At 39.8% G+C, this 24,678-nt stretch overlaps 1 protein-coding gene across 8 annotated transcripts in view; it reads left to right on the forward strand.

The window, feature by feature from the left end:
- ATG13 (autophagy related 13) overlaps positions 1 to 24,678 on the forward strand; it is a 43,644-nt gene that overhangs the window by 3,120 nt on the left and 15,846 nt on the right. For all 8 annotated transcript variants that reach the window (XM_059931515.1, XM_059931511.1, XM_059931510.1 and 5 more), the window contains 5 exons: positions 16,960 to 17,041; positions 18,012 to 18,092; positions 18,484 to 18,603; positions 23,300 to 23,346; positions 24,634 to 24,678. The exon at positions 24,634 to 24,678 is cut by the window's right edge and continues 96 nt beyond it. In XM_059931515.1, the coding sequence (XP_059787498.1) occupies positions 16,973 to 17,041; positions 18,012 to 18,092; positions 18,484 to 18,603; positions 23,300 to 23,346; positions 24,634 to 24,678 (362 nt within the window). In that variant the 5' untranslated portion in view covers positions 16,960 to 16,972. The remainder of the gene's footprint in view (positions 1 to 16,959; positions 17,042 to 18,011; positions 18,093 to 18,483; positions 18,604 to 23,299; positions 23,347 to 24,633) is intronic.

Below are 24,678 nucleotides of genomic sequence, written 5' to 3' on the forward strand. Positions count from 1 at the left end.
CGGCATGTGGGATCTTCCCAGACCAGGGCTCGAACCCGTGTCCCCTGCATTGGCAGGCGGATTCCCAACCACTGCGCCACCAGGCAAGCCCCCTGGTTTTATTTTTTAATGGAAGAAAAGTATAGAAACTCACTGAGTAATAAATGCAGGCTATTCAGCTAATATTTGAACTACTATATTGCTTAAAATTTTTTTGGCTTTGTATGTTGACTTTAGAGTCTTAAAATATGTATACTTTACTAAAAGCTTATTCTTGGAAAAAGCTTACCTAAACTTTATGTGTGGATAATTTAGAAGTAATTTCCAGCTTGGGGTGTTGAGTAAAATGAATTAACATAGGGCCTCATTTTTTCATGCATGGATTTAATAGAAGAGAGGGTGCACGGGGTTACTGGTCCTTGCCTCCTCTTTGTCAAATTGTGGAGAGCAGTAAAAACTGCAGGTAGTCCCTGACAGCATAAAGGCAGTGTATGCAAAGGGAGAATGCAGAGGAGGCTAACTAGTCCTCTATGACCAAGGGGAAAAAGAAACTTTTCTTGGGAATTCCTCAAAGTCCAGTGGTTAAGACTCCACGCTTCCACCGCAGAGGGTCACGGGTTTGATCCCTGGTCAGGGAACTATGATCCCGCATGCCGAGTGGTGCACAGCCCAAAAAAAAAAAAAAAAAAAAGACAACAACTTGAAGTTTGGGTTTTAAATCTTAAAACGATTTAATAATCCTTAAAGGGATGTAAAATTAGTTTTGAATCTTTAAAAAGATTTTAAATCCCTTAAGAGGATGTAAAATTAATTTTAAATAATTGTTTTTAACTGTAGAGTAAATGTGAGCCAGTTTGTTAGAGAAAGCCTCTAGGGCTTCCCTGGTGGTGCAGTGGTTGAAAATCCGCCTGCCAATGCAGGGGACACGGGTTCGAGCCCTGGTCTGGGAAGATCCCACATGCTGCGGAGCAACTGGGCCCGTGAGCCACAACTACTGAGCCTGCGCGCCTGGAGCCTGTGCTTGGCAACAAGAGAGGCCGCGATAGTGAGAGGCCCACACACCGCGATGAAGAGTGGCCCCCGCTCGCTCGCCGCAACTAGAGAAAGCCCTCGCACAGAAACGAAGATCCAACACAGCCAAAAATAAATAAATAAGTAAATAAATTTAAAATTACCTTTCTAAAAAAAAAAAAAAAAAGAAAGCCTCTAAATACCAGTATAGGTGGCACAAGAAATTTGGTTTTGCCCTGGTGGTGTCCCCCATATGCCCTTGGTTACAAGAGAAGGGAGAAGATTGTGAATCACCACTACATAGAAAAACAACTCAATTAACATGCACAGTCTGTCAATAGTATCTTAGTAAAAATAAAGGTAAATAAAGAATGTATAGAAGTGATAACCCAGTATTCTTATTTTGGAAAATACTGTTTTCACTCTTGACTTTTGATTCATACAAATATGAAAGAAATAGAGTTAAAAATCATATTATTCTTTCCAGGCCTTCCAGGGTGGTTTGTCCCCACCCTCACATTCGTCCTGTATTGCCCAGAGCTATTATGTCATTAGTAGAGATTATGTAGAGACATACTTGTGGAGGTTTAAATGCCCTGTTTTAAATATAAGCTTAAGGGTGTTTTTATGCTTTAATCTGTTTCTGTTGGAATTTTCAAGAAATCAGATATTGGCCTTATGTATTCTGTAGACTGGTTTTTAAATTGTTCCGTAGTTAATCAAGCACAGCTTTTGTCTTTTATCTTTATTCCCACTTCCCATTTTCTTTTGGTTTATTTTACTTTCTGGTTTCTTAAATTGAATACTTATTTGAGTTTTTTTTTTTAATTATAAAGGCTATAAATTTTCCTCTGAATTCTTCTTTTGCTGTGTCTCATTTGTTGTCAAATATTCTTCATTTTGTTAATTTCTATAAAAAGCTTCCTAGTGTATACACGGTTAACTTTTTATCATATGTTTCTAGTTTATTGGATTATGGGCAATAACATCTTGGAAAAAAAATTTTTTTTTTTAATTTTTTTTTTTTAAATTAATTAGTTAATTTATTTATTTTTGGCTGTCTTGGGTCTTCGTTTCTGTGTGCGGGCTTTCTCCAGTTGCGGCGAGCGGGGGCCACTCTTCACTGCGGTGCGCGGGCCTCTCACTGTCGCGGCCTCTCTTCTTGCAGAGCACAGGCTCCAGACGCGCAGGCTCAGTAATTGTGGCTCACGGGCTTAGTTGCTCCACGGCATGTGGGATCTTCCCAGACCAGGGCTCGAACCCGTGTCCCCTGCATTGGCAGGCAGATTCTTAACCACTGCGCCACCAGGGAAGCCCTTGGAAAAAAATTTTTTAAATGGTCAAGAACATGATCAGTTTATGGTGTCCCTTGAACCTAAGAGAACAATGTGAAAGGTGGAGTTAGATAACTAAGAGCTTTATTGAGGATCTCATATGTGGCAACTACTCTTTACGGGAACTATCTCATTTCATCCTCACCACAACCCTATGAGAAAGGAATCTGAAGTACAAAAAGATTGAGTGACTCGCACTATATGCCACCATATATATATATATATATAAATGGCTTTTTTTTTTATACGGATTACTTTATGACTTAGTTACTTTAAATCTTTTTTTTTTAAATTTTATTAATTTATTTATTTTTGGCTGTGTTGGGTCTTCGTTTCTGTGCGAGGGCTTTCTCTAGTTGTGGCAAGTGGGGGCCACTCTTCATCGCGGTGCGCGGGCCTCTCACTATCGCGGCCTCTCTTGTTGCGGAGCACAGGCTCCAGACGCGCAGGCTCAGTAGTTGTGGCTCACGGGCCCAGTTGCTCCGCGGCGTGTGGGATCTTCCCAGACCAGGGCTCGAACCCGTGTCCCCTGCATTAGCAGGCAGATTCTCAACCACTGCGCCACCAGGGAAGCCCTGAATGGCTTGTTTTTATTTTTCAGATCCTCAAAAATTTTTTATATCTATTTGATATATCAAAGAGGTATGTTGAATCTTAAGGTATAGTTTTGGTTTTATCAAGCTCTCCTAGTATCTCTAGGAATTTTTGCTTTATGTATTTTATTGCTATATTGCTTACAGGTAAAGGTTTATGGCTATCATTTTCAGAGGTTATTTTATCATTACTGAATGTCCCTTTTAATCTCATTTCATCACTTCTGGTCTGGAATTGTCATAAATATTGACACTTCTGCTTTCTTTTTCTTTTAATGTATTTATTTTATTTTTGGCTGCGTTGTGTCTTCATTGCGCGCGGGCTTTCTCTAGTTGCTTCTTTTGTTGCGGAGCACGGGCTCTAGGTGCATGGACTTCAGTAGTTGTGGCTCGTGGGCTCAGTAGTTGTGGCTCGCGGGTTCTAGAGCGCAGGCTTAGTAGTTGCGGCGCACGGGCTTTGTTGCTCCGTGCCATGTGGGATCTTCCTGGACCAAGGTTCAAACCCATGTCCCCTGCACTGGCAGGTGGATTCTTAACCACTGCGCCACCAGGGAAGCCCCTATACAGTTTTAATAGAAAAGCTACATAAGTGATATGTCCTTCTCCCTACATCACATCAAGAGGATGTAATGTCAGTTTTTCAGTTGTTGGTATGTTTCTTTGATTAAGATTGTGTTCATCTGACTTCTCTTTGTAATTAATAAGTCAATAAGCAGGAAGACTGCGTGAAAATTTGTTGACAAAAGGTATATTTACAGTGGTTTTATCATCTACTGGTGATTTGCTTGAACCAGTTATTCCTGTGATGATTGCAAAATTGTGATTTTTTTTTTTTTTGGCTGCGCCACACGGCTTGTGGGATCTTAGTTCCCTGACCAGGGATTGAACCCAGGCCACAGGCAGTGAAAGCTCTGAGTCCTAACCACTGGACTGCCAGGGAACTCCCAAAATGGTGATTTTCCTAAATCTTTATTTATTATACATTTACTAAGTGGCAATTTACTGTGAATAAGTATTCTTTCCCCCCCACTTATTGTACAACTGCCTTTGAAACCAGTGTTGGAGAAAATGTGAAAATTCTAATGTGAAAATTCTTGCTGTAGAATAATGACTACGGCAAGAAAAGATTATCTCTGCTCTTCCACTGTTAGTTGAAGAAGCAAATGTAAAATTGTCAGTTTTAATTTCAGTGTTCCCCAAACTTTTACATATTGCATGACAAACATGAGTTTAAAAACACTTTATGTGTATAAAGTGTTATTTAAACACTTATCAGTCTTGAAAATAATGCTGTGCTGAGCATTTGTCAGCAAGTTTGTTTTTTTAATTGCAGGCAAAATGTCCTGTTATCTCTGTAATAGTTTTGAGGTTACTGTTTTGTAGAGTATGTGTGAATAGAAGTAGGCATTAAACAAATATGAAAGCAATATTGTTAATATGCCAGGAGCTGTTACTCAAAACAACTGAATTTGCTTAATAACATTCATCCTTAAGATAAATCAAGGAAGCTTTAACATCCTTAAGATAAATCAAGGAAGCTTTAACTCTTTAGATTAGTTCCGTGTATAAATTTGCTTTTCAAAAAAACTAAGGTTGTCCAAGAGAACTAGAAGACAAGCTACAGACTGGGAGAAAATATTTGCAAAAGATATATCTTTTTAAAAAAATTATTTATTTATTTATTTGGTCTTAGTTGCGGCACGCGCGATCTTCGTTGCAGTGTGCGGGATCTTTAGCTGTGGCATGTGAGATCTAGTTCCCTGACCAGGGATCGAACCCAGGCTCCCTGCATTGGGAGTGCCTAGTCTTAGCCACTGGACCACTAGGGAAGTCCCAAAAGGGGTATCTTTTAAGATAATGAGTTGCCATCTCACAGCTATTAGAATGGCCAAAATCCAAAAACACTGACAACACCAAATGCTGGAGAGATCATGGAGCATCGGGAATTCTCACTCATTGCTGGTGGGAATGCAAACTTTCAGCCACTTTGGAAGACAGTTTGATGATTTCTTGTAAAATAAACATACTCTTACCGTATGATCCAACAGTTGCATTCCTGTAACTCACCCAAAGGAGTTGAAAACTTGTTTTCAGCAGGAGATTGGAGGCTCCTCTGGAGAAATTAAGTGTCTTTGGAGGGAAAAACCTCTATATACTGACACTTGAGGTTTCTTTCCATTGAAAAAAGGGTGAGGCTGCGCCCAGCTTGTTCCTGATGACCCTCTTGGAGCCCTACCAGTTTACCAGACTCACTCATATACCCTGAGTTTCTGTCTTTTCGGTGCCTCATGCTCAAATGTGAATGGGACAGCCAAGGATCACCAGTTACTTGATGAAAGCCTCCATTGTGGCTGCCAGTATTTTTCAAGCTTAGTGAGGAAGGGAGCTCAAGAGGTGGGAGAGGGAGTGTCTCATAAAGACTTTGATAACCAAAGTTCACCATGTTTTTGATTCACTGTTTCCAAAAAGTTAATGTCCAGTCCTTTTTATTTTTCTTATTTATTTTAGTGTTTTTTTACTTTTTTAAATTGAGGTATAATTTACAATATTATATTAGTTTCAGGTATGATTCAAATTTTTTATAGATTATACTTCATTTATATTTATCCTAAAATATTGGCTACTGGGCTTCCCTGGCGGTCCAGTGGTTAAGACTCCATGCTCCCAATGCAGGGGGCATGGGTTCAATCCCTGGTTGGGGAATAAAGATCCCACATGCCGCATGGCACAGCCAAAAACATAAATTAAATAAATGTGAAATATTGGCTACATATCCTTGTAGGTGATTGATTGGTTGATTGATTGTTAGTCAACAACCTTTAGTAGCTTATTTATTTTATACATAGTAGTTTATATCTCTTAATCCCCTACCTCTATCTTGCCCCTCCCCGCTTCCCTCTCCCCACTAGTAACCACTAATTTTTTCTCTCTATCTATGAGTCTGTTTCTGTTTCGTTATATTCATTCGTTTTTTTTTTTTAGATTCCACATATAAGTGATAATATACAGTATTTGACTTTCTCTGATTTATTTCACTAAGTGTAATACCCTCCAAGTCCATCATGTTGTTGCAAATGGCAAATTTTCATTCTCTTTTATGCCTGAGTAGTATTCCATTGTGTGTGTGTGTGTGTGTACACACACACACACACACACACACACACCATGCTAGTGGTAGAGGGAGGATTCCAAAATGGTGATTGCACCAGTGTCCATGTGGTAGAACAAGCTCCCAAAAATGACTGCCACAAGTATCTATGTCCCCGGGGTGAACTCCAGTTGCCTTCTGCCTCTCCAGGAGACTCTTCAAGATCAGCAGGTAGTTACTCTTCAAGATCAGCAGGTAGTTCTGACTCAGGCTCCTTTGAAATTACTACTTCTGCCTTAAAGGTCCCGGCACATGTGAGAGTTTGTGTGCCCTTTAAGAGACTCCATTCTATTTCCCACAGCCCTCTGGTGCTCCCAGATGTAAGCCCCACAGACCTTCAAAGCCAAACATTCTGGGGGCTTGTCTTCCTGGCATAGGACCCCCAGGCTGGGTAGTCCAATGTGGGACTCAGACCCCTTGCTCCTTGAGGAGAATCTCTGCAATGGTAATTATTCTTATGTTTGTGGGTTCCTCAACTGGGGGCATGGGTCGTGACTGTACTGGGACTCCCTACTCTTACCCATCTTGTTGTGGCTCCTTCTATTTATCTTTAGTTGTAGAAGATCTTTTCTGGTAGGTTAGGGTTAGGATCAGGGTCTTTTTCCTCAGTAGTTGTTCTGTACATAATTGTAAGTTTTGTGAGAGGAGGTGAGATCAGGGTCTTCCTACTCCACCATTTAGGGACCTCCCAATGTCCAGCCTTCTAACGTTAGGAAGGAAGGGCAGTTCTGGTCTGAGTGGGGTCATGGTGTGGGTGTAGGGCTTAGAGTGGGGTCTAACTGCTTCTTCTGTGGACTTTCAAATAATCTTCCTGTTTTCAGCCCCATCTGCCACCCTACTTTAGTAGCTACTTGGTGACTAATTCCTTAGACTTTCTTAGGTTCTTTGGTTCAGAAGAGCTTTCTTTGTTTAGGGTTTCTCCCGCTGCTGGCTTGGATATCAGCTGTGCTCTGCTTAGTCAGTTATCTATTTCTTCTACTTTCTACCTTCCCGAACTTTGATCTTGTTGTCTCTCGTCTGTGTGTATGCTTTTTAAGTCCCCCACCCTTTTTTTAGGAGTGAGCAGAAATAAACATTGAACCTTTATCCTTAACCAGTCTGTTCACTTTTTTCCCCCAATATTTTGTTGACATCTTTCATTGTTATTTCTTCTTCTGGGTTTATGTATAGCTTTTATATTTCTGTGCTTTTAACTGAGGATTGGGAAAGTAGTTGAGATAAATGGTTTTTGTCTGCCTAAGAAGAACTCATATTTTTAAAATTTAAAATTAGCATTTCAGTATGAAAGTAAGTAAAAGATCTAAAAAACCTGTCTATCCAGATAACTATACTTTTCCCTTACCTGATTGTATCATTTGCACTTGAGCAGTGTTGTAGAATCTTCTGTCTAGTATTTGGGTGTTGGTGATTATCTACATCCATTACATAATGATGGGAAACTTTATTTATTTAGTAATGGCATATTTTTTTCTTTTTGGGTGTGTGTTAAAATACAAGCAACAGAATTTACCATCTTAACCATTTTTCAGTGTGCAGTTCAGCAGCATTAAATACATTCACATTGTTGTGCAGCCTTCACTACCGTACGCCGTCCTCATAACTTTTCATCTTGTAAAACTGAAACTCTACCTATTAAACAGCAACTCCCCATTCTCTCTTCCCCCCAGCTCCTGGCAACCACCATTATACTTTCTGTCTCTACGATTTTGACTACTCTAAGTACCTCATATAAGTGGATTTGTCTTTTTGTGACTAGTTCTTTTCACTTTAGCATAATGTCCTCAAAGTTCATCCATGTTGTAGCATGTGTCAGAATTTCCTTCCTTTTTAAGGCGGAATAATATTTCATTGCATGTATATACCACATTTTGCTTATCCATTCTATTTTCAGATAATTGTTTAAAAACATTTTAGTATGGCAGAAGCCTGCACATGTTCTAAACACTGTGGGAACCTGACAGAATTATTTGTTGTTATGAACTTCTGTTAATGAAAATGATGTGTAGAGAATGTTGCTAAATTGAAATTGCTAATCAAGGTCCAGTAAATAGTTTTTGTTATTTGTTAAATGTCTTAAGCCTTGAAGAAAGGCCTTAATTAAGTGAGGTATTTCTCAGACAAGAAAAGCTACAAGTGGCAAGTCTGGGGAAATAGATGCTGATGAAACTTGAAGGGACAGCAATATTAAGAGCATTATGATTCATAAATATATTTTTGGCCTAATTAAGCCATTTTAGAGGTGACCCCTGGTAAATTTAATCAAGTATATGTGGGTGGGAACCACATAGAACTTTTTGTAAATGTCCAAAATCATACATAGTAATTGGTTTATGTCCCTAAGGCAAAAAAATTTAATAAAGGAGGTAATAAGTAGCGCTGATGAGCTTGCTTATTCAACATATTAACAGGAAAGGGACATGAAATTTGAATGCTTGTGAAACCTTGCACCTCAGATTGGCACTTGAACCCACGTGCGGGGACTCGAACCCAGCCAAAACCCATGGTCTTCCAACTGAGATCACACACATGGTTTCAGGACTTAATGAAGCTCAGGTTCTTGATGTCTCATAGCAGAAAGAATTCAGTGAGAGACAAAGTGATAAGTAAGAAGTGGATTTATTTAGAGAGAAATGCACTCCACAGAGTGTGGGCCATCTCAGAAGGTGAGAAAGGCACCAGGGTATGGGATTGTCAGTTTTTATAGGAGTGGGTAATTTCATAGGCTAATGAGTGGGAGGATTATTCCAGCTATTTTAGGAAGGGGTGGGGATTTCCAGGAATTGGGCCACCGCCCACTTTTTGATCCTTATGGTCTGTCTTGAAACTGTCATGGCGCCTGTGGGTGTGTCATTTAGCTTGCTGATGTGAGCGTGTACTGAGGCTCAAGGTCTAGTGGAAGTCGACTTGTCCGCCATCTTGGACCCATTTGGTTCTAATCAGTTTACGTCATGTCCTCAGGCTATGTCATTCTTTCAAAGGTTGTGCCCTGCCTCCTTCCCTCCTGTTTCACTTGCAGAAGAGTTTGCTATGTAATTGAGAGACTAGAATGCTAAGAGATTAAAGTGGCCCTGACTTAAACTAAGTAGTAACCTAAAAGCCCTACTTTGGCTTAGTCTTCTAGCAGCTGATATATTTTCTTAAAACCCGTTCCATCAAGGGTCTTTGGCAGTTATAACATGTTGGTGACAGTGACTGATATGGGCAGTGGTCTGTAAAGTCTAAAGGAAAGAAAGTCACATACATGCATTGTCAGCCAAGAAGGCCCTCTCTAGACTCTTGGTGGCAGAATTCCAACGTGCTTGTTCCTGAGGTAGAGAAAGATAGTATGAAGCTAATAGTGAGTTGATACGATTTTAGGTTCCCAAAATGGCCTCCTTGTAGGAAAGGCAACATGTTGATCACTTGATGCTTCTTTCTATCGACTTGGCAGTTTTATTTCTCAATTAATAAATTGGATTTATGGTATGTAAACTGTCTCTTGTAACTGAAGTCCCCCAAACCTTGACTGAACTAATAAAATTAGTTTCCTGAGCATGTGCATTCAAGGACTAGATCCTTGTCCAGGATCATCATTTATTTGCTAGTTTCAATGACCAAGATCTTTCCTGAAAGTACCAGCAAGCCTCTGATTACCTTTGCAAAATCACTTTACCTATTTTCCCCGCTGACTTTGTATGTGGACTCTTGAAGGTCAGACTGAGGAGTCTGCCCAAAGTTCTGGCACATAGGAGCAATATGATGACATAATGCTTTATTAGACTAGCCTTTCAGTGGTTTACCTGAGGTTTACAGTATAATCTGGAAGGAGGTGTTGGGGAAGAAACTTTTCCTATAACTTCTTGGATTCAGCAGATGGGGGTGTGCAAATTAAACCAACAAAAGATAGATTAGCAAGAGAAAAGACAGAGTTTATTAATGCCTGCAAAGTGTATACCACAGGAGTGCTCAGTGATGAATAGCTCAAGGAGGTGGTAAAAATTTGGGACTTATATGCCTAACTCAGTAGGAGAAAGAGAGGGGAAAAAGGTTTTGTGGGAAGAAAAATTAGTTTCTTTAGGAAAGAAGAATGGGTGTTTAGGAGAACAAATGGGAAATAAGAAAGTTTGTGATAACATTTGCTTGTGTGGGTGCAAATGGTCTTTCCGTCTTCTTCATGACTATGAAACTCCCCCAGATAGGGGATTTATATTAGGTTTATACTAGGTCTCTCTCCTGGGAGTAGAAGCCAACCTGAAATGGGAATTTATGGCAGTCCTCATTTCTTAGAAGTTTCCGCTTTTAGTCAGATAAGGGAAGCTCTGAGAACATTTCTTTTCTACATCTGTTGAATCTCAAATGTCTTCAGCTTAAAATAATCTTTATGCCAAAGTGGCATATTTTAGGATGGCATAGCCTATCCTCTTCAAAGGTAAAGTAACTAACCAAGAGAGTCTCTTCCAGATAAGAAATGAGACTTGGATTAAGGTGGTTATCTATGGAAATGAAAATGCCGCTAATATAAAGGATTTTGTATAAGCATAAGTTTGAAGGATTCAGTAATTGGCTAGTGTAGTAAAGGGCAGAAAAAAAGAAAAAATTCAGTGTTTTTAATGTTTGTACCAAATTTCCCTTTATATTCCTTGGAGCACTCAAAGAAGGAATTTTGCAAAGTGCAAAGCAAAAGTAAACTTTCTATTACATTTCTATTGTAAAGGATGAACTAACATCCTTGATAGATAGCCTAGGCCTAAGGGGACAATAAGCTCTGATCCCTCTGAGAGAACTTTTTCTCTGTGGAGACCACCCTTTTTGGCTCAATAACTAACTCTAGTTACATAATCCTTTGAGTGCTTCCAGTGGTACAAAAAGTCACAAGAATCATTGTGCCATTATAATGTTTGTGCTTTGGTAGATACTCTGGTAGTGGGAGCACTTGCCCGCTTCAGTGCAAGATAGGGGCAGCCCAATCCTCCAGCACTGTTCTTATCTCAGATCTGTTGCTGTGTTGCTTCAGGGCCTTGAGCTGTTTAACCCTTTAAAAGGTCTTTTTATTTTTACTTTAATATTTGTTAGTGTTCTTTTCAACCAAAATTAGGAAGGCCTGAAGGTGGGTGTACATGTCAAGCATATTATTTGATAGGCCCCCAAAGATGAGTCCTTTGTAATTTGATCAGTGGATTCTCCTGTGGCATCTCATCAATTATTTCTTCTCAAAGATTTTATTTCTCCTTCATTGGTTTCTTCCCCCCCCCCCACCGTAAATTTGCTCAGATATTCCTATCCTACAGGGAAAATCCTTTTAACGGAGAAGCTTGAGCTCTTTTCCTGTCTAACATCTCAGAAGTAGCTGAATCCATTCCTCACTACCACCCTAAGAAACTCTCCTCTCAAAGGTCATTAACAATGTAATGCCAAGTCCAGTGGCCTTTTCCTCTTGAGAATGAAGGAATCCAGAATATGTCATCCCAAAATATGCCTCTTTGACATAATAATTATTTTGAGCTGAAGGCAGTTAAGAAGCAGCAAATGCAGGAGAACCTTTCTCTGCCCTCCCGTTTTCTGCCTAAAGGCGGGATATAAATTCCCCTTTTTTACTGGAGACAGATTCTTATCAGACCTGAGAAGACACCAGAGAAATCTGCAAACAAACCTTGCTCCCTTACTTAGTTTCCTCCCACAGCCTGCACTCTTGAATGCCTAAAACTGCTTTCCTTTGTCCTGTCATTTTTCTATGAAGTTATTATTCTTTGTTGAAGACCCCATATGAGCCATAGTTCTAAGCCACTGCTTTGAGTTATTTTTTGTTGAGGTTTCTCCTCTGTGGTAGGTGCTGCATTAGTCAGTAAACTGTTTTTCTCTTGCTAATCTGTCTTTTTGTTGAAGGAGTCGCAGCTCAAAGTTTAAGATGAGTAGAGGTAAAGTTTTGCCTCCTCCACAAGAACTTACACTGTTTGAGCATCCCTTCAATCTTGAAACTTTAATTTCCCCTCAGTTTCAATGAAAACTTCTCAGAAATCATTTTATCTCCTATTTCTCTGATTAGTTCTTGCATTTTTTTGTGGTTCTTTTATGCAAATGCTTTCCAAGGTCGTTGTTTTGTTTTTTTTCTGTTATCTCCCTTGGTGATTTCATCTGTTGCTATAATTTTAATTATTCCTTCTTTTTTGAGATTTATCTCCAACTTTAATCTCAGTCTTAACCTTTTCCATTAGCTTCAGATTTAGCATTTTCAGACAAATCTTCAGGTGTTTCTAACTCAACCTATTAAATAAACCAAACTGATTGGCAAAAAATAGTGAACCTTGATCCCTAACGTACACCACGTATACAAATTAATTTTCGATGGATCACGAATCTAAATGTGAAAGGTAAACAGTAATGTTTCTAGAAGAAAATGTAGGAGAATATTTTCATGACTTTGAGATCAGCAAAAAATTTTTTAACAGGACACAGAAAAGTGCTAACCATCAAAGAAAAGGTTGATAAATTGGACTTACTAAAATAAAGAACCTCTGATCATCAGGAAACTGCATAAGAGGATGATACTCAGCAATAAAAGAAATGAACCATCGGGACTTCCCTGGCAGTCCAGTGGTTGAGACTTCACCTTGCAATGCGGGGGATGCGGGTTCGATCCCTGTGGGGAGCTAGAATCCCACATGGCCTTGTGACCAAAACATGGAACAGAAGCAATATTGTAACAAATTCAATAAAGACTTTAAAAAATAGTCCACATCAAAAAAAAAATTTTTAAAAAAAGAAATGAACTATCAACATAGAATATAACACGGGTGAAAAAAAATATAACATGGGTGAATGTCAAAATAATTGTGTTGAGTGAAAGAAACCAAAGAGTACATACTGTATGATTTAATTTATATAAGACTCTGGAAAATGCAGATAAGGATCTTTAGTGATAGAAAGCATATCAGAGGTTGTTTAGGTATGGGGGATTATGGGGGCGCAGCTGGAGGGAGGGATTACGAAGGAACATGAGGAAACTTTTGGGGAGTAATTGTTATGTTCACTATTTTGTGGTGATGATTTTACAGTTATAAACCTGTCAAAACTTATCTTATACTTCTGATATTGTCAGTTATACCTCAATAAATCTGTATTTAATGTGGACATAAAGACCACCCAGATGAGAACAGGTGAAGGCCATTTATTCAGAGCTTGCAGTAGCAGAGGAGTCAGCTCCAGCACTTGCCTTTGGCAGAGATGCAAAGGCAGGTAGACCACTGGGGAAGCTTTATAATGGAAAAAAGGCAGGGAAGCCTTCAGGTATGTCCTAATTTGGGGCTGTTGGCACAAGGAAGCTGTAGGCCGCCTGACTGCAAGTGGGGGTATCCTATATGATTGGTTGGGGTACATATTTGGCTTTCTCTGGTTGATCCTAAGTTGGAAGCAAGGATAAAAATTAGAGAAGCTGTCAGTTAATCAAGTCCTGGCTGTTTGGGGCCAGTTTTTACAGGGGTTATCATTTGACTTCCTGGACTGGTTGCTAGAGATAGTCTGACTTCCTTGACTGGTAAGTGTAGATAGTAGGTTGGCTTCCTGGGCTGGATTTTTGCAGATTGTGGGTCAGAGCTCTATCTTTATATATATAGTCTGGCCATTGTCCGTTAGTATGTCGTGACTCTCATGATAAGAAACAAATTCCACAAGAAAGGCAAGCCACAAACTAGGAGAAGATATTTGCAGTACATATCCAACAATGTACTGAATCCACTATATATTTTTTAAAACTCCCACAATTCAATAAGAAAAAGACAACCAAATTTTTAGGTGGGCAAAAGGCTTGAACTAGCACTTTATGAAAGAGGATATCCAGATGTCTAATAAGCATATGAAAAGGTGTCAGTGGGGGAAAGGCAGTCATCATTTCATCTCTAATTTAATCATCAGTCATTCAATGCAGATTAAATGAAATACCACCACACTCCTACCAAGATGGCTAAGGAATCAGCAATACGAAGTGGTAGTATAGCTGTGGAACACTGGAAGCTCTAACGTACTGTTGGTGGTAATGTAAATTGGTACAGATCCTAGAAAACTGTTTGGCAGTATCTGTCAAAGCTAAACACAGGCATACCTTGGATATATTGTGGGTCGGTTCCAGATCACTGTGATAAAGTGAATCACATGAATTTTTTTGTTTCCCCGTGCATGTAGAAGTTGTGTTTAAACTAAACTATAAAGAGTGCAATAGCATTATGTCTTAAAAAAAAACAATGTACATACCTTAATTTAAAAATACTTTATTACTAAAAAATGCTAGCCATCATCTGAGCCTTCAGTGAGTTGTAGTCTGTTTGCTGGTGGAGGGTTTGAAATATTTTGAGAATTACCAAAATATGACACTGTGACACGAAGTGAGCAAATGCCATGGGAAAAATGGCGCTGATAGACTTGCTCAACACAGGGTTGACACAAACCTTCAATTTTTTTATTTAATAAATTTATGTATTTTATTTATTTATTTTTGGCTGCATTGGGTCTTCGTTGCTGTGCGCGGGCTTTCTCTAGTTGTGGCGAGCGGGGGTTACTCTCTTCTTTGCAGTGCGTGGGCTTCTCATTGTGGTGGCTTCTCTTGTTGCGGAGCAGGGACTCTAGGCGTGTGGGCTTCAGTAGTTGTAGCATGTGGGCTCAGTAGTTATGGCTCACGGGCTCTAGAGGGCAGACTCAGTAGTTGTGGTGCATGGGCTTAGTTGCTCCACAGCACATGGGATCATCCCGGACCAGGGCTGGAACCCATGTCCCTTGCATTGGCAGGCGGATTCTTAACCACTGCGCCACCAGGGAAGCCCCTTCAATTTGTTTTTTAAAAAGAGGAGGGGGCAATATTTGTGAAGCAAGGTGCAATAAAACAAGGTATGCCTGCATATGCATACTCTATGACCCAACAGCAACACTCCTGGCTCTACATCTGATAACAGTGAGTATTTATATTCACGAAAACTCTCATGTAAGAATATAATAACCGACTTCCCTGGTGGCGCAGTGGTTAAGAATCCAATTGCCAATGCAGGGAACACGGGTTTGAGCCCCAGTCCGGGAAGATCCCACATGCCGTGGAGCAACTAAGCCCGTGCACCACAACTACTGAGCCTGCGCTCTAGAGCCCGTGAGCCACAACTACTGAAGCCCGCATGCCCTAGAGCCCGTGCTCCACAACAAGAGAAGCCAACACAATGAGAAGCACACACACCACAAGGAAGAGTAGCCCCGCTCGCCGCAACTAGAGAAAGCCCGTGCACAGCATCAAAGACCCAATGCAGCCAAAAAAAAGAATATAATAGCTAAAAGCAGGAAACAACCCAAATGTTTATCAACAGTTTAATTTATAAATTGTGGCATATTCATAAAATGGAGTGCTACATAACAATGAAAAAGAATAAACTGCTACATGCAGCATTATAAATGAATCTTACAGACATAATGTTGAATAAAGGAAAGTACACAACAAAAGAGTTAATACTATTTGATTCCATTTATAAGAAATTCAAAACAAAACTAATCTATAGTGATAGAGGTCAGAATCATGGTTACTTTTTGGTGGTTTTATTGACCAAGGGAACACAAAGGCACCTTCTGGATTATTGGAAATGTTCTATAACTCGATCTGGGTTGTCATTGTATGAGTGTTTACATACAAAATGTTTATTGAGCTGTACACCTAAGATTTGTGCATTTCACTATATATAAGTTATACCTCAATAAAGAACAGTGTTTTGTTTTTTTTTAACTTGTATTCATTATTTCCTGTTTCAACTCTCTCCTTTTGTTTATACCTTTCCTTAAAACTAGCTCTCCCTCTGGCTTTCTTGTTTTTTTGTTAACTGAAAGCCCATTAAACTTTTTGCACTCAGTCCTTAAATCCTGTCAGCTCTTCCTTTAAAATACCTCCCATCCATACTATTTCCAAATCATGTCTGTATCTGTATTAGAGTTTTAGCCTTGACCACAGCCTGAATTATTGCCAAGGACCTAATTGATTTCCCTGCTTTCCATACTCAAAACTATTCTACAATATGCCAGCAAAGCTATCATCTAAAGCACCATTTGGATTGTGTTGCTTCCTCTCCTCAAAAGCCTTGAGGGTGCTCCCATTTCTGGCATATTAGACGCAGGTCAGTCTCTAGCATTGTATTTAAGACTCTCATGACCTGGCCCCAGCCAGCCATACACAACCGCTGGAAAATTGGCATACTTAACAGTTCCAAACCCATTTTGCTCTCTGTGGCTTATACGCCTTTGTTCATGCTCTTCTCTCCATAAATGCTTTCTTCCTCATACCAGCCCCTTCTCAAAACATTTTAACCGGGGGGTTTATGATGTACTTCGTGAAACTCATGAACTCCCTGAATATACCCAAAGTTTCTGTATTTGTGCATTTTTTTGGAGAAAGGGCTTGTCATGTCATTGGATTCTCAAAAGGGGTCCAAAACCCACCCCCACCTCCAACCCCACTCCTGCCCAAAGTTAAATTGATTTACTGGCCTTTTGAAGGAATGTTAACTCACTTTATGTTTTAATAAAGTTTTTGTCTCATTAACACTTAGTCTTCAATATGCTGGATAATAAAACTTTTTAAATAGGTAAGTAATATAACTTTTTTAATAGATAAGTTATATTTAAAAGCTCAAAGTTTCAGATTCAGGTAAAATGGCTTGTCTCATCTATTTTTAAGGTCTCTGGATTTAGCTCTTTGTGTGGAATTTATTTTGCTCAAAAGATAGTATGTATTTTTCACTTTGGTGTCTTTAGTCAGGGGGGAAATTTTTTTTACCTCCTACGTGACTCTTCATACAGCTAGTAGACAATACCATCTCTGTATGCTTTGTTGTAGCAATCCCTTTTAAAAGATATTAGTCACATTTTTCAACACTTTTTTTTTTCCTTCCTGTTTTAGATTCCTATAGGCAATGGAAACTGATCTCAATTCCCAGGACAGAAAGGACCTGGACAAGTTCATTAAGTTTTTTGCCCTCAAGGTACTATATCCATTCTCTTGAGCCTAGAGCTGTTAGAAATAACTTCCGTGCTTCTCCCTTTTTGGAAATATAGCATAACAGCTTGCAGCTTGCCCATTTTAAGGGATACTTCTGTCTGTTGTAAACCAAACTGTGAAATTCGGGGGCGGTACTGGGGGTGTAACTAAAAAGTAGCTTCCAATTTTCCACAGCTACTTGTTCAAAAAAAATTTTTTTTTGCAAGCCTGTTTGCAGAAATGTCAAACTTATTATGCCAGGTTATTGGCACAGTATGTTCCCTTGGGGTGGGAACAAAGACTGCGGACTGGAATGGACAGCAGTTTGGGCATCTTTCCGTAAGCATCAACTACCTCCGAAATGTCTCACTTTCACTATTGTTCCGTTCTGGGTAAATGAAGAATTAAAACTGAATTTTGAATGCTTTAGAAGGCATATTTTCCTAAATCTAAAAATCATTTCCACCTCTCTCACTCCTTCCTCTCAACCATTGCTATGTAAGAATAACCCATGCAGTAGATTCTGGTTGTAAAATTAGTTGGAAGACTTTTGCCATATGGGCCAAGTCATATGAATAATTGTGGAATCCTTGGTTTAAATCAACTATGATTACATAAGTGTATGGCAGTGAATATTTAAACCTATGGTTGGACTTGTTTTTCTATGAAAGTCAGAGCCACCATGTGCAACTTTCCTTCTGCCATGTGAGAATATTATAGATTACAAGCCTCAAACTGTAATTTCTCTAATTGGTTGACACTGTGCCCTCAGGAATATTTACAGTATTATTTTTGTGCCGTGTTTTTTTCCTACCTGTTCTTGAAGGTTTTAAATCCTACCCTTTCCTAAAGTATAGTTATGATCATTGGCATCTTTTTAATCCTGCATTGGGAGGGTTTTAACCCTGATTAGGAGCCAAATCAATTTGTTATAACTTTTCATCTTTGATTTTTTGTTTGTTTGCTTTTTTTAGACTGTCCAAGTGATTGTCCAGGCTCGACTGGGCGAGAAGATTTGTACTCGTTCATCTTCTTCCCCAACGGGTTCAGACTGGGTAAAATTCCAATTCTTTGCTAAGGGATATACTATGGTGTTTGTCACAAGGAATCATGGTGTAGTAATAAATAATGCTATTTCTAGTATTACTAAATCATAACATTAAAATACCTAATTCCATTTGATCCATTCACTTGGAAAGTATGTTCTTCATCAATGTTAGTCTGATGTATTTGTTTTTTGGCTTTTCTCTGTGATAGGTGAAAAGCTTTTTCAACCTGAGTTTTGGGGCTTTGATGCAAGATATCTTATGGGGAAGGGAGAAGTAAATGAATGTCCTTAATCAGTCAAGAGCAATGCCTGCTTTACTCAGCATCCAGTCTTACTACTTTATGTTTCTATAATGTTCCTTGTGAGTGTTTAAACACAAAGTTCCTTTTGTGTTCTAGTTCAATTTAGCAATCAAAGACATCCCAGAGGTTACACATGAAGCAAAGAAGGCGCTGGCAGGGCAGCTGCCTGCCGTCGGGAGGTCTATGTGTGTGGAGATCTCACTCAAGACTTCTGAGGTAAGGTTATGGCCAGAAGGGTGTCTTTTTTTTTTTTTTTTAACTTTTTATTTTATATTGGAGTATAGCTGATTAACAATGTTGTGATAGTTTCAGGTGCACAGCAAAGGGACTCAGTCATACATATACACGTAGCCATTCTCCCCCAAACTCCCCTCCCATCCAGGCTGCCACATAACGTTGAGCGGAGTTCCTTGTGCTCTACAGTAGGTCCTTGTTGGTTGTCCATTTTAAATATAGCAGTGTGTACTTGTCGATCCCAAACTCCCTAACTATCCCTTCCCCCCATCCTTCCACCCCGGTTACCGTAAGTTCATTCTCTAAGTCTGTTAGTCTGTTTCTGTTTTATAAATAAGTTCATTTGTATATTTCTTTTTAGATTCTGCATATAAGGGATATCACAGGATATTTCTCTTTCTCTTTCTGACTTACTTCACTCAGTATGACAGTCTCTAGGTCCATCCATGTTGCTGCAAAGGGCACTATTTCATTCTTTTTAATTGCTGAGTAATATTCCATTGTATATATGTACCACATCTAATTTATCCATTCCTCTGTCATTGGACATTTAGGTTGCTTCCATGTCTTGGCTACTGTAAACAGTGCTGCAAAGAACATTCGGGTGCATGTATCCTTTCGGACCATGTTTTTCTCTGGATATATGCCCAGGAGTGGGATTGCAGGGTCATATGGTGCTCTATTTTTAGTTTTTTAAGGAACAGCCATACTGTTCTCCATAGTGGCTGTACCAATTTACATTCCCACCAACAGTGTTGGAGGGTTCCCTTCTCTCCACCAGGACGGTGTCTTAACTAGGCACTCAAAGCTCTTCACACTCTGGTTCCAACTCAGCCTTTTTTTTAAAAAAATATTTATTTATTTGGTTGTGTTGGGTCTTAGTTGTGGCATGCGGGATCATTTTTTAGTTGTGGCATGTGGGATCTAGTTCCCTGACCAGGGATCGAACCCGGGCCCGCTGCATTGGGAGTGCAGTCTTAGCCACTGGACCATCAGGGAAGTCCCCCAACAGCCTTATTCCTGCCCCTTCCCTCTCTGATCACCTCATCATTCTCTGAGGAGGTTGTGGTTTTTGTACTTATTTTTCCAACAACTTGGAATAGACTCTTCACCCTCATCTTCATATATATGATATATGTGATATGTTTCTACTCATCCTTCAAGGCTTACATGCCCTAGAGCAGGGGTCCGCAACCCCTGGGCTGCACAGCAGGAGGTGAGCAGTGGGCGAGCGAGTGAAGCTTCATCTGCCGCTCCCCATCGCTGTCATTAATGTGTGAACCATCGCTCGCATACACTGCCTTGAACTCTCCCCCCCATCACGCGCATTACCTCCTGAACCATCATCATCCACACCACCCTCCCCCCATGGAAAAATTGTCTTCCATGAAACTGGTCCCTGGTGTCAAAAAGGTTGGGGACCGCTGCTCTAGAGGATCTCCCTTTCTAAACCCTCTTTAGATTTCCTGTGTGTTTTCTTTACATTTGTTTCCAGAGTATAACTTGCTGTATTGTGGGGGTTTTTTTTTTTTTTTTTTGCACTTTTTTTTTTTTTTTTAGAAATTCACGTTCTTTTACTTATTTATTTATTTATTTATGACTGTGTTGAGTCTTCGTTTCTGTGCGAGGGCTTTCTCTAGTTGCGGCAAGTGGGGACCACTCTTCATCGCGGTGCGCGGGCCTCTCACCATCGCGGCCTCTCCTGTTGCAGAGCACAGGCTCCAGACGCGCAGGCTCAGTAATTGTGGCTCACGGGCCCAGTTGCTCCGTGGCATGTGGGATCTTCCCAGACCAGGGCTCGAACCCGTGTCCCCTGCATTGGCAGGCAGATTCTCAACCACTGCGCCACCAGGGAAGCCCCTGTGGGGTTTTTTTAATGTGTTTTTGTTCACCTTATTCCATGCTAGGATTAAGGCAAATATTCTTTCTTTCATGTTTAATCGATATCCACTACAGGATTGTGAGGCTGCATGGTATAATAAAAGGCAAATGAGTTTGGAGCTATACAGACCCAAATTCAGATCCTAGCTGGGCAACTTTGGCCGAATTACTTAACCCCACCTCCACTAACACCACCGAAGTAACACAACACTTCACAGTCTTGCAGAGCTATAATATTTCCTCATTTCATTCTTATTTGTAAATTACCGAACATAACATACAGTAGGTGATCATTACATGTTCCTGTTCATACCGTCCTTTTTTTTTTTTTTTTGGCTGCGTTGGGTCTTAATTGCAGCACTTGGGATCTTCATTGTGGCATGTGGGATCTTTCATTGCAGCGTGCAGGCTTCTCTCTAGTTGAGGCACACAGGCTTAGTTATTCCACGGCATGTGGGATCTTAGTTCCCTGACCAGGGATCGAACCCGCATCTGCTGTATTAGAAGGCAGATTCTTAACCATTGGACCACCAGGGATGTCCCTGCACTTTTATTCTTGAGGTCAGCAGCTTTGCCACATCTTATTTATCTGTGTAGTTCTTCAGTTCTTTTTGAGGGACGTCCCTGGTGGCGCAGTGGTTAAGAATCCGCCTGCCAATGCAGGGGACACGGGTTCGAGCCCTGGTCTGGGAAGATCCCACATGCCGTGGAGCAACTAAGCCTGTGCACCACAACTACTGAGCCTGCACTCGAGCCCGCGAGCCACCACTACTGAAGCCCGTGCACTCTAGAGCCCATGTGCTGCAACCACTGAGCCCACGCGCCGCAACTACCGGGCCTGCATGCTGCAACTACTGAAGCCCGCGTGACTAGAGCTTGTGCTCTGCAACAAGAGAAGCCACCGCAATGAGAAGTCTGTGCACTGCAATGAAGGGTAGTCCCCACTCGCCACAACTAGAGAAAGCCCGCGCACAGCAACGAAGACCCAACGCAGCCAAAAATAAATAAAATTTAAAAAAAAAATTCTTTTTGAAATGAGGAGGATATAAATAAATAATCATCTCTCTGCGTGGCACAGTGCCTGGGATGGCACACAGTAGGCTCTCAATTTTGTTGAACGAATGATGTCAGTACTTATTCCATGGCAACCTTAAGCACCAAATAAAACAAAACTTTGTATTTTTTTTTATTGAATTACCAATTTATACTGTGGATTATTTTTCTTAGCAATCCATAGGGAGTCCAAAAGGAATCCCTGGAAGAACTCTTTCCTCTCTCTGCATCTGTGTAATCCTATTCTAAACTGTTGTGATTATCCTAGAGAAACCACACCAATTTATCTTGGATACTTCCTACTGTCCAGTCATCCCTTGATTTTTTTGTGGGGGGGGTGGATTCAAAATTCATCATATCATTTATAGATGACACTGTGATGAAAAGGATATATATTAAGAATACATATTTAAATTTGATCTAGAACAAGTAAAAATTCTCTACTCCGCAAACTAACCCGAGTTTATTCCCAAACCTAAAAGAATGGCCCTCTTACAGCTGATTCATAAAAAGATTACTTGTATTTCAAAAGTATGTGACTATCCATCTCACTAAATGACACACAGGAGTGTTACAGGGTTAATGGATTCTGGCTTTGGTCTTTTCTTTTTCTTTCCCACCCACTTAGACTAAGTCTGTTCAGAGTAACACATAGAGAAACTGAACAGTTTGGCTAAAGACATCAAATAGCTAAAAAGACTTTTAAGTAAGGAGCTTGTTAAGATATTTAACTGTGAGTGTCACCTAAAAATATCCTCTATAGAATTGGAGGGAAAGGCTCTCTCCATCATTTGAAGTGTTGGCCTTTCTGAAGAGCAATTTGGACATACATAGCAAAAGTCTTAGAAGCATGAATATTCTTTGATCCAACAATTCTAATTCTGGAAATTTACCTTAAGAAACTAATTCAGGATGCATACAGAATTTTAGTCTCAAGTCTGTTTATCACAGTGTTGTTTGTAGTAGTGAAAATTTAGAAACAAGCTGTATGTCCAAGTATGGGGGTACTGATTGGATAAAATAATTGTCATATGGTGGAATACTACGCAGCCATTAAAAATAATGTAGAATTTAAAATTTTATTTATTTATTTAATTTTTGGCTGTGTTGGGTCTTCATTGCTGCGTGTGGGCTTTCTCTAGTTGTGGCAAGTGGGGGCTACTCTTCGTTGCAGTGTGCGGGCTTCTCACTGCGGTGGCTTCTCTTGTTGCAGAGCCTGGGCTGTAGGCGTGTGGGCTTCAGTAGTTGTGGCACGCGGGCTCAGTAGTTGTGGCTCGCAGACTCTAGAGCGCACGCGCAGTAGTTGTGGCTCATGGGCTTAGTTGCTCCGCGGCATGTGGGAGCTTCCCGGACCAGGGCTCGAATCCGTGTCCCCTGCATTGGCAGGCGGATTCTTAACCACTGCACCACCAGGGAAATCCCCTAGAGATTTTAATTATAAGGAAAATTCCATGTTGTATTTATTGATAGAAAGTGGTAGGGGCTTAGACCTCGTGCAGCAACAAAGACCCAATGCAGCCAAAAAATAAATAAATGAATAAATAATTTTTTAAAGTGATAAAAATAGTATATATAGTATGATCTCACTTTTATTTAGAAAAATCACTGATTGGATTATAAGTGGATGTCTCTTTTTGCTTATTTATACTTTCTAATATTTTTATAGTGACTGTATAGTGCTTTATAATAAGGAAAAAGAAGATTAAAAAAACCCTGAAATATCTTTCAATTGTTCTATCTACAGGGAGATTCCATGGAGCTAGAAATCTGGTGTCTGGAAATGAATGAAAAGTAAGTGGTCTGTCTTAGGGTCCTTCGTTGTGGTAGCTGAGGATAAAGTGCACGACATCGTGTGAAAAGCAGGGCTTTGTACCAGTCATGGAGAGGGTTCTGACCACTTAACAGAGCCAATAGGTCTTTGCTACAGTTTGCTTCATGCTTGGCTTCCAGCCCAGGCACAGAGATGACCTTCAGAGGGAGTGTCAGTCCAGATAGACTCAGACACCACAGGGAGAGGAGCAGAGAGAAAGCTGAAAAAGGATTTGTTGTTTTCCCAGAGTACAGATAGTTCTCTGATTAAATCCCTTGAGCTCTTGTAACATGACTACTCTGTTTTGTCTGTTTTCTGTGTGGCAGACATCCAATAAGATTTCCCCTCACTACTCCTTTAGACATGCTGTGTTGGTCACGGATTGGAAATGCATGTTATTTTCCCCCTCCGTTTTCTTCTTTCAGGGCAGATTAGCTTACTTCCTGCCCAAAGCTTTAGTTTTCAAGAAGAATATATATAGGAAAATTGAGGAAATAGCAACACATCAGAAGAAAAATCTTATTAATAAGTATGAGTGGTATGGGCATTATTTTTCTTTCTTAAATAGAAAGCAACTGCCAGGTTATAGTTCAAAATTTTAGTGCCAAACACTTCTCCAGATTTCCTGTTAGATGTATAGAGGTAAACTGCTCGTAAGATAGTACATTGAAATTGTTTGCACCTTTAGTAATACAATTGCAATATTGAATTACTGTTTTTAAGGGTGTTGCTTTATTTCATAGAAAGATAACTGCTTCAAAGCTAGAAAAAAAATGTATTGGATACCTTTTGGTGCCCACCTGCCTTTGTCTAGTGCATGAGAAAGTGAAACTTCGGCTAACTTCAACAATCTGTTGATAAGCTGACAAAGAACTCTAACTACAACGTTAGTTCAGAACATGTTTTAATAATAAATTTAATCTTATACAGTTCCAGCACTTAATTTGTGACTCTCTCTGTTGACTGTAATACTCTGTGAAAGGTTATTTAGAGTGCAAATCAGATTATATTCTATCAGAACTTGTGAATAATGCTAACAGATTTTTTTTTTTAGATTTTTTAAACTGAAGTATAGTTGATATTCAATGTTGTATTAGTTTCTAATGTACAGCAAAGTGATTCAATTTTATATATATATATTCTAATGCTAACAAATTAATCTCAGTCGCTAGCTGGAACATAAAACTGACATCTCTATTCATTGCATTTCTGTTCTTTGCTTTTCATTAGTGGAGTAGGAGAATGCTGATAGTGTCTTTGCTCCTCAGGTGTGATAAAGAAATCAAAGTTTCCTATGCCGTGTACAACAGACT

The sequence above is a fragment of the Balaenoptera ricei genome, chromosome 8 (genome assembly GCF_028023285.1).
Source record: "Balaenoptera ricei isolate mBalRic1 chromosome 8, mBalRic1.hap2, whole genome shotgun sequence".
In the NCBI taxonomy this organism is placed as follows: domain Eukaryota; kingdom Metazoa; phylum Chordata; class Mammalia; order Artiodactyla; family Balaenopteridae; genus Balaenoptera; species Balaenoptera ricei.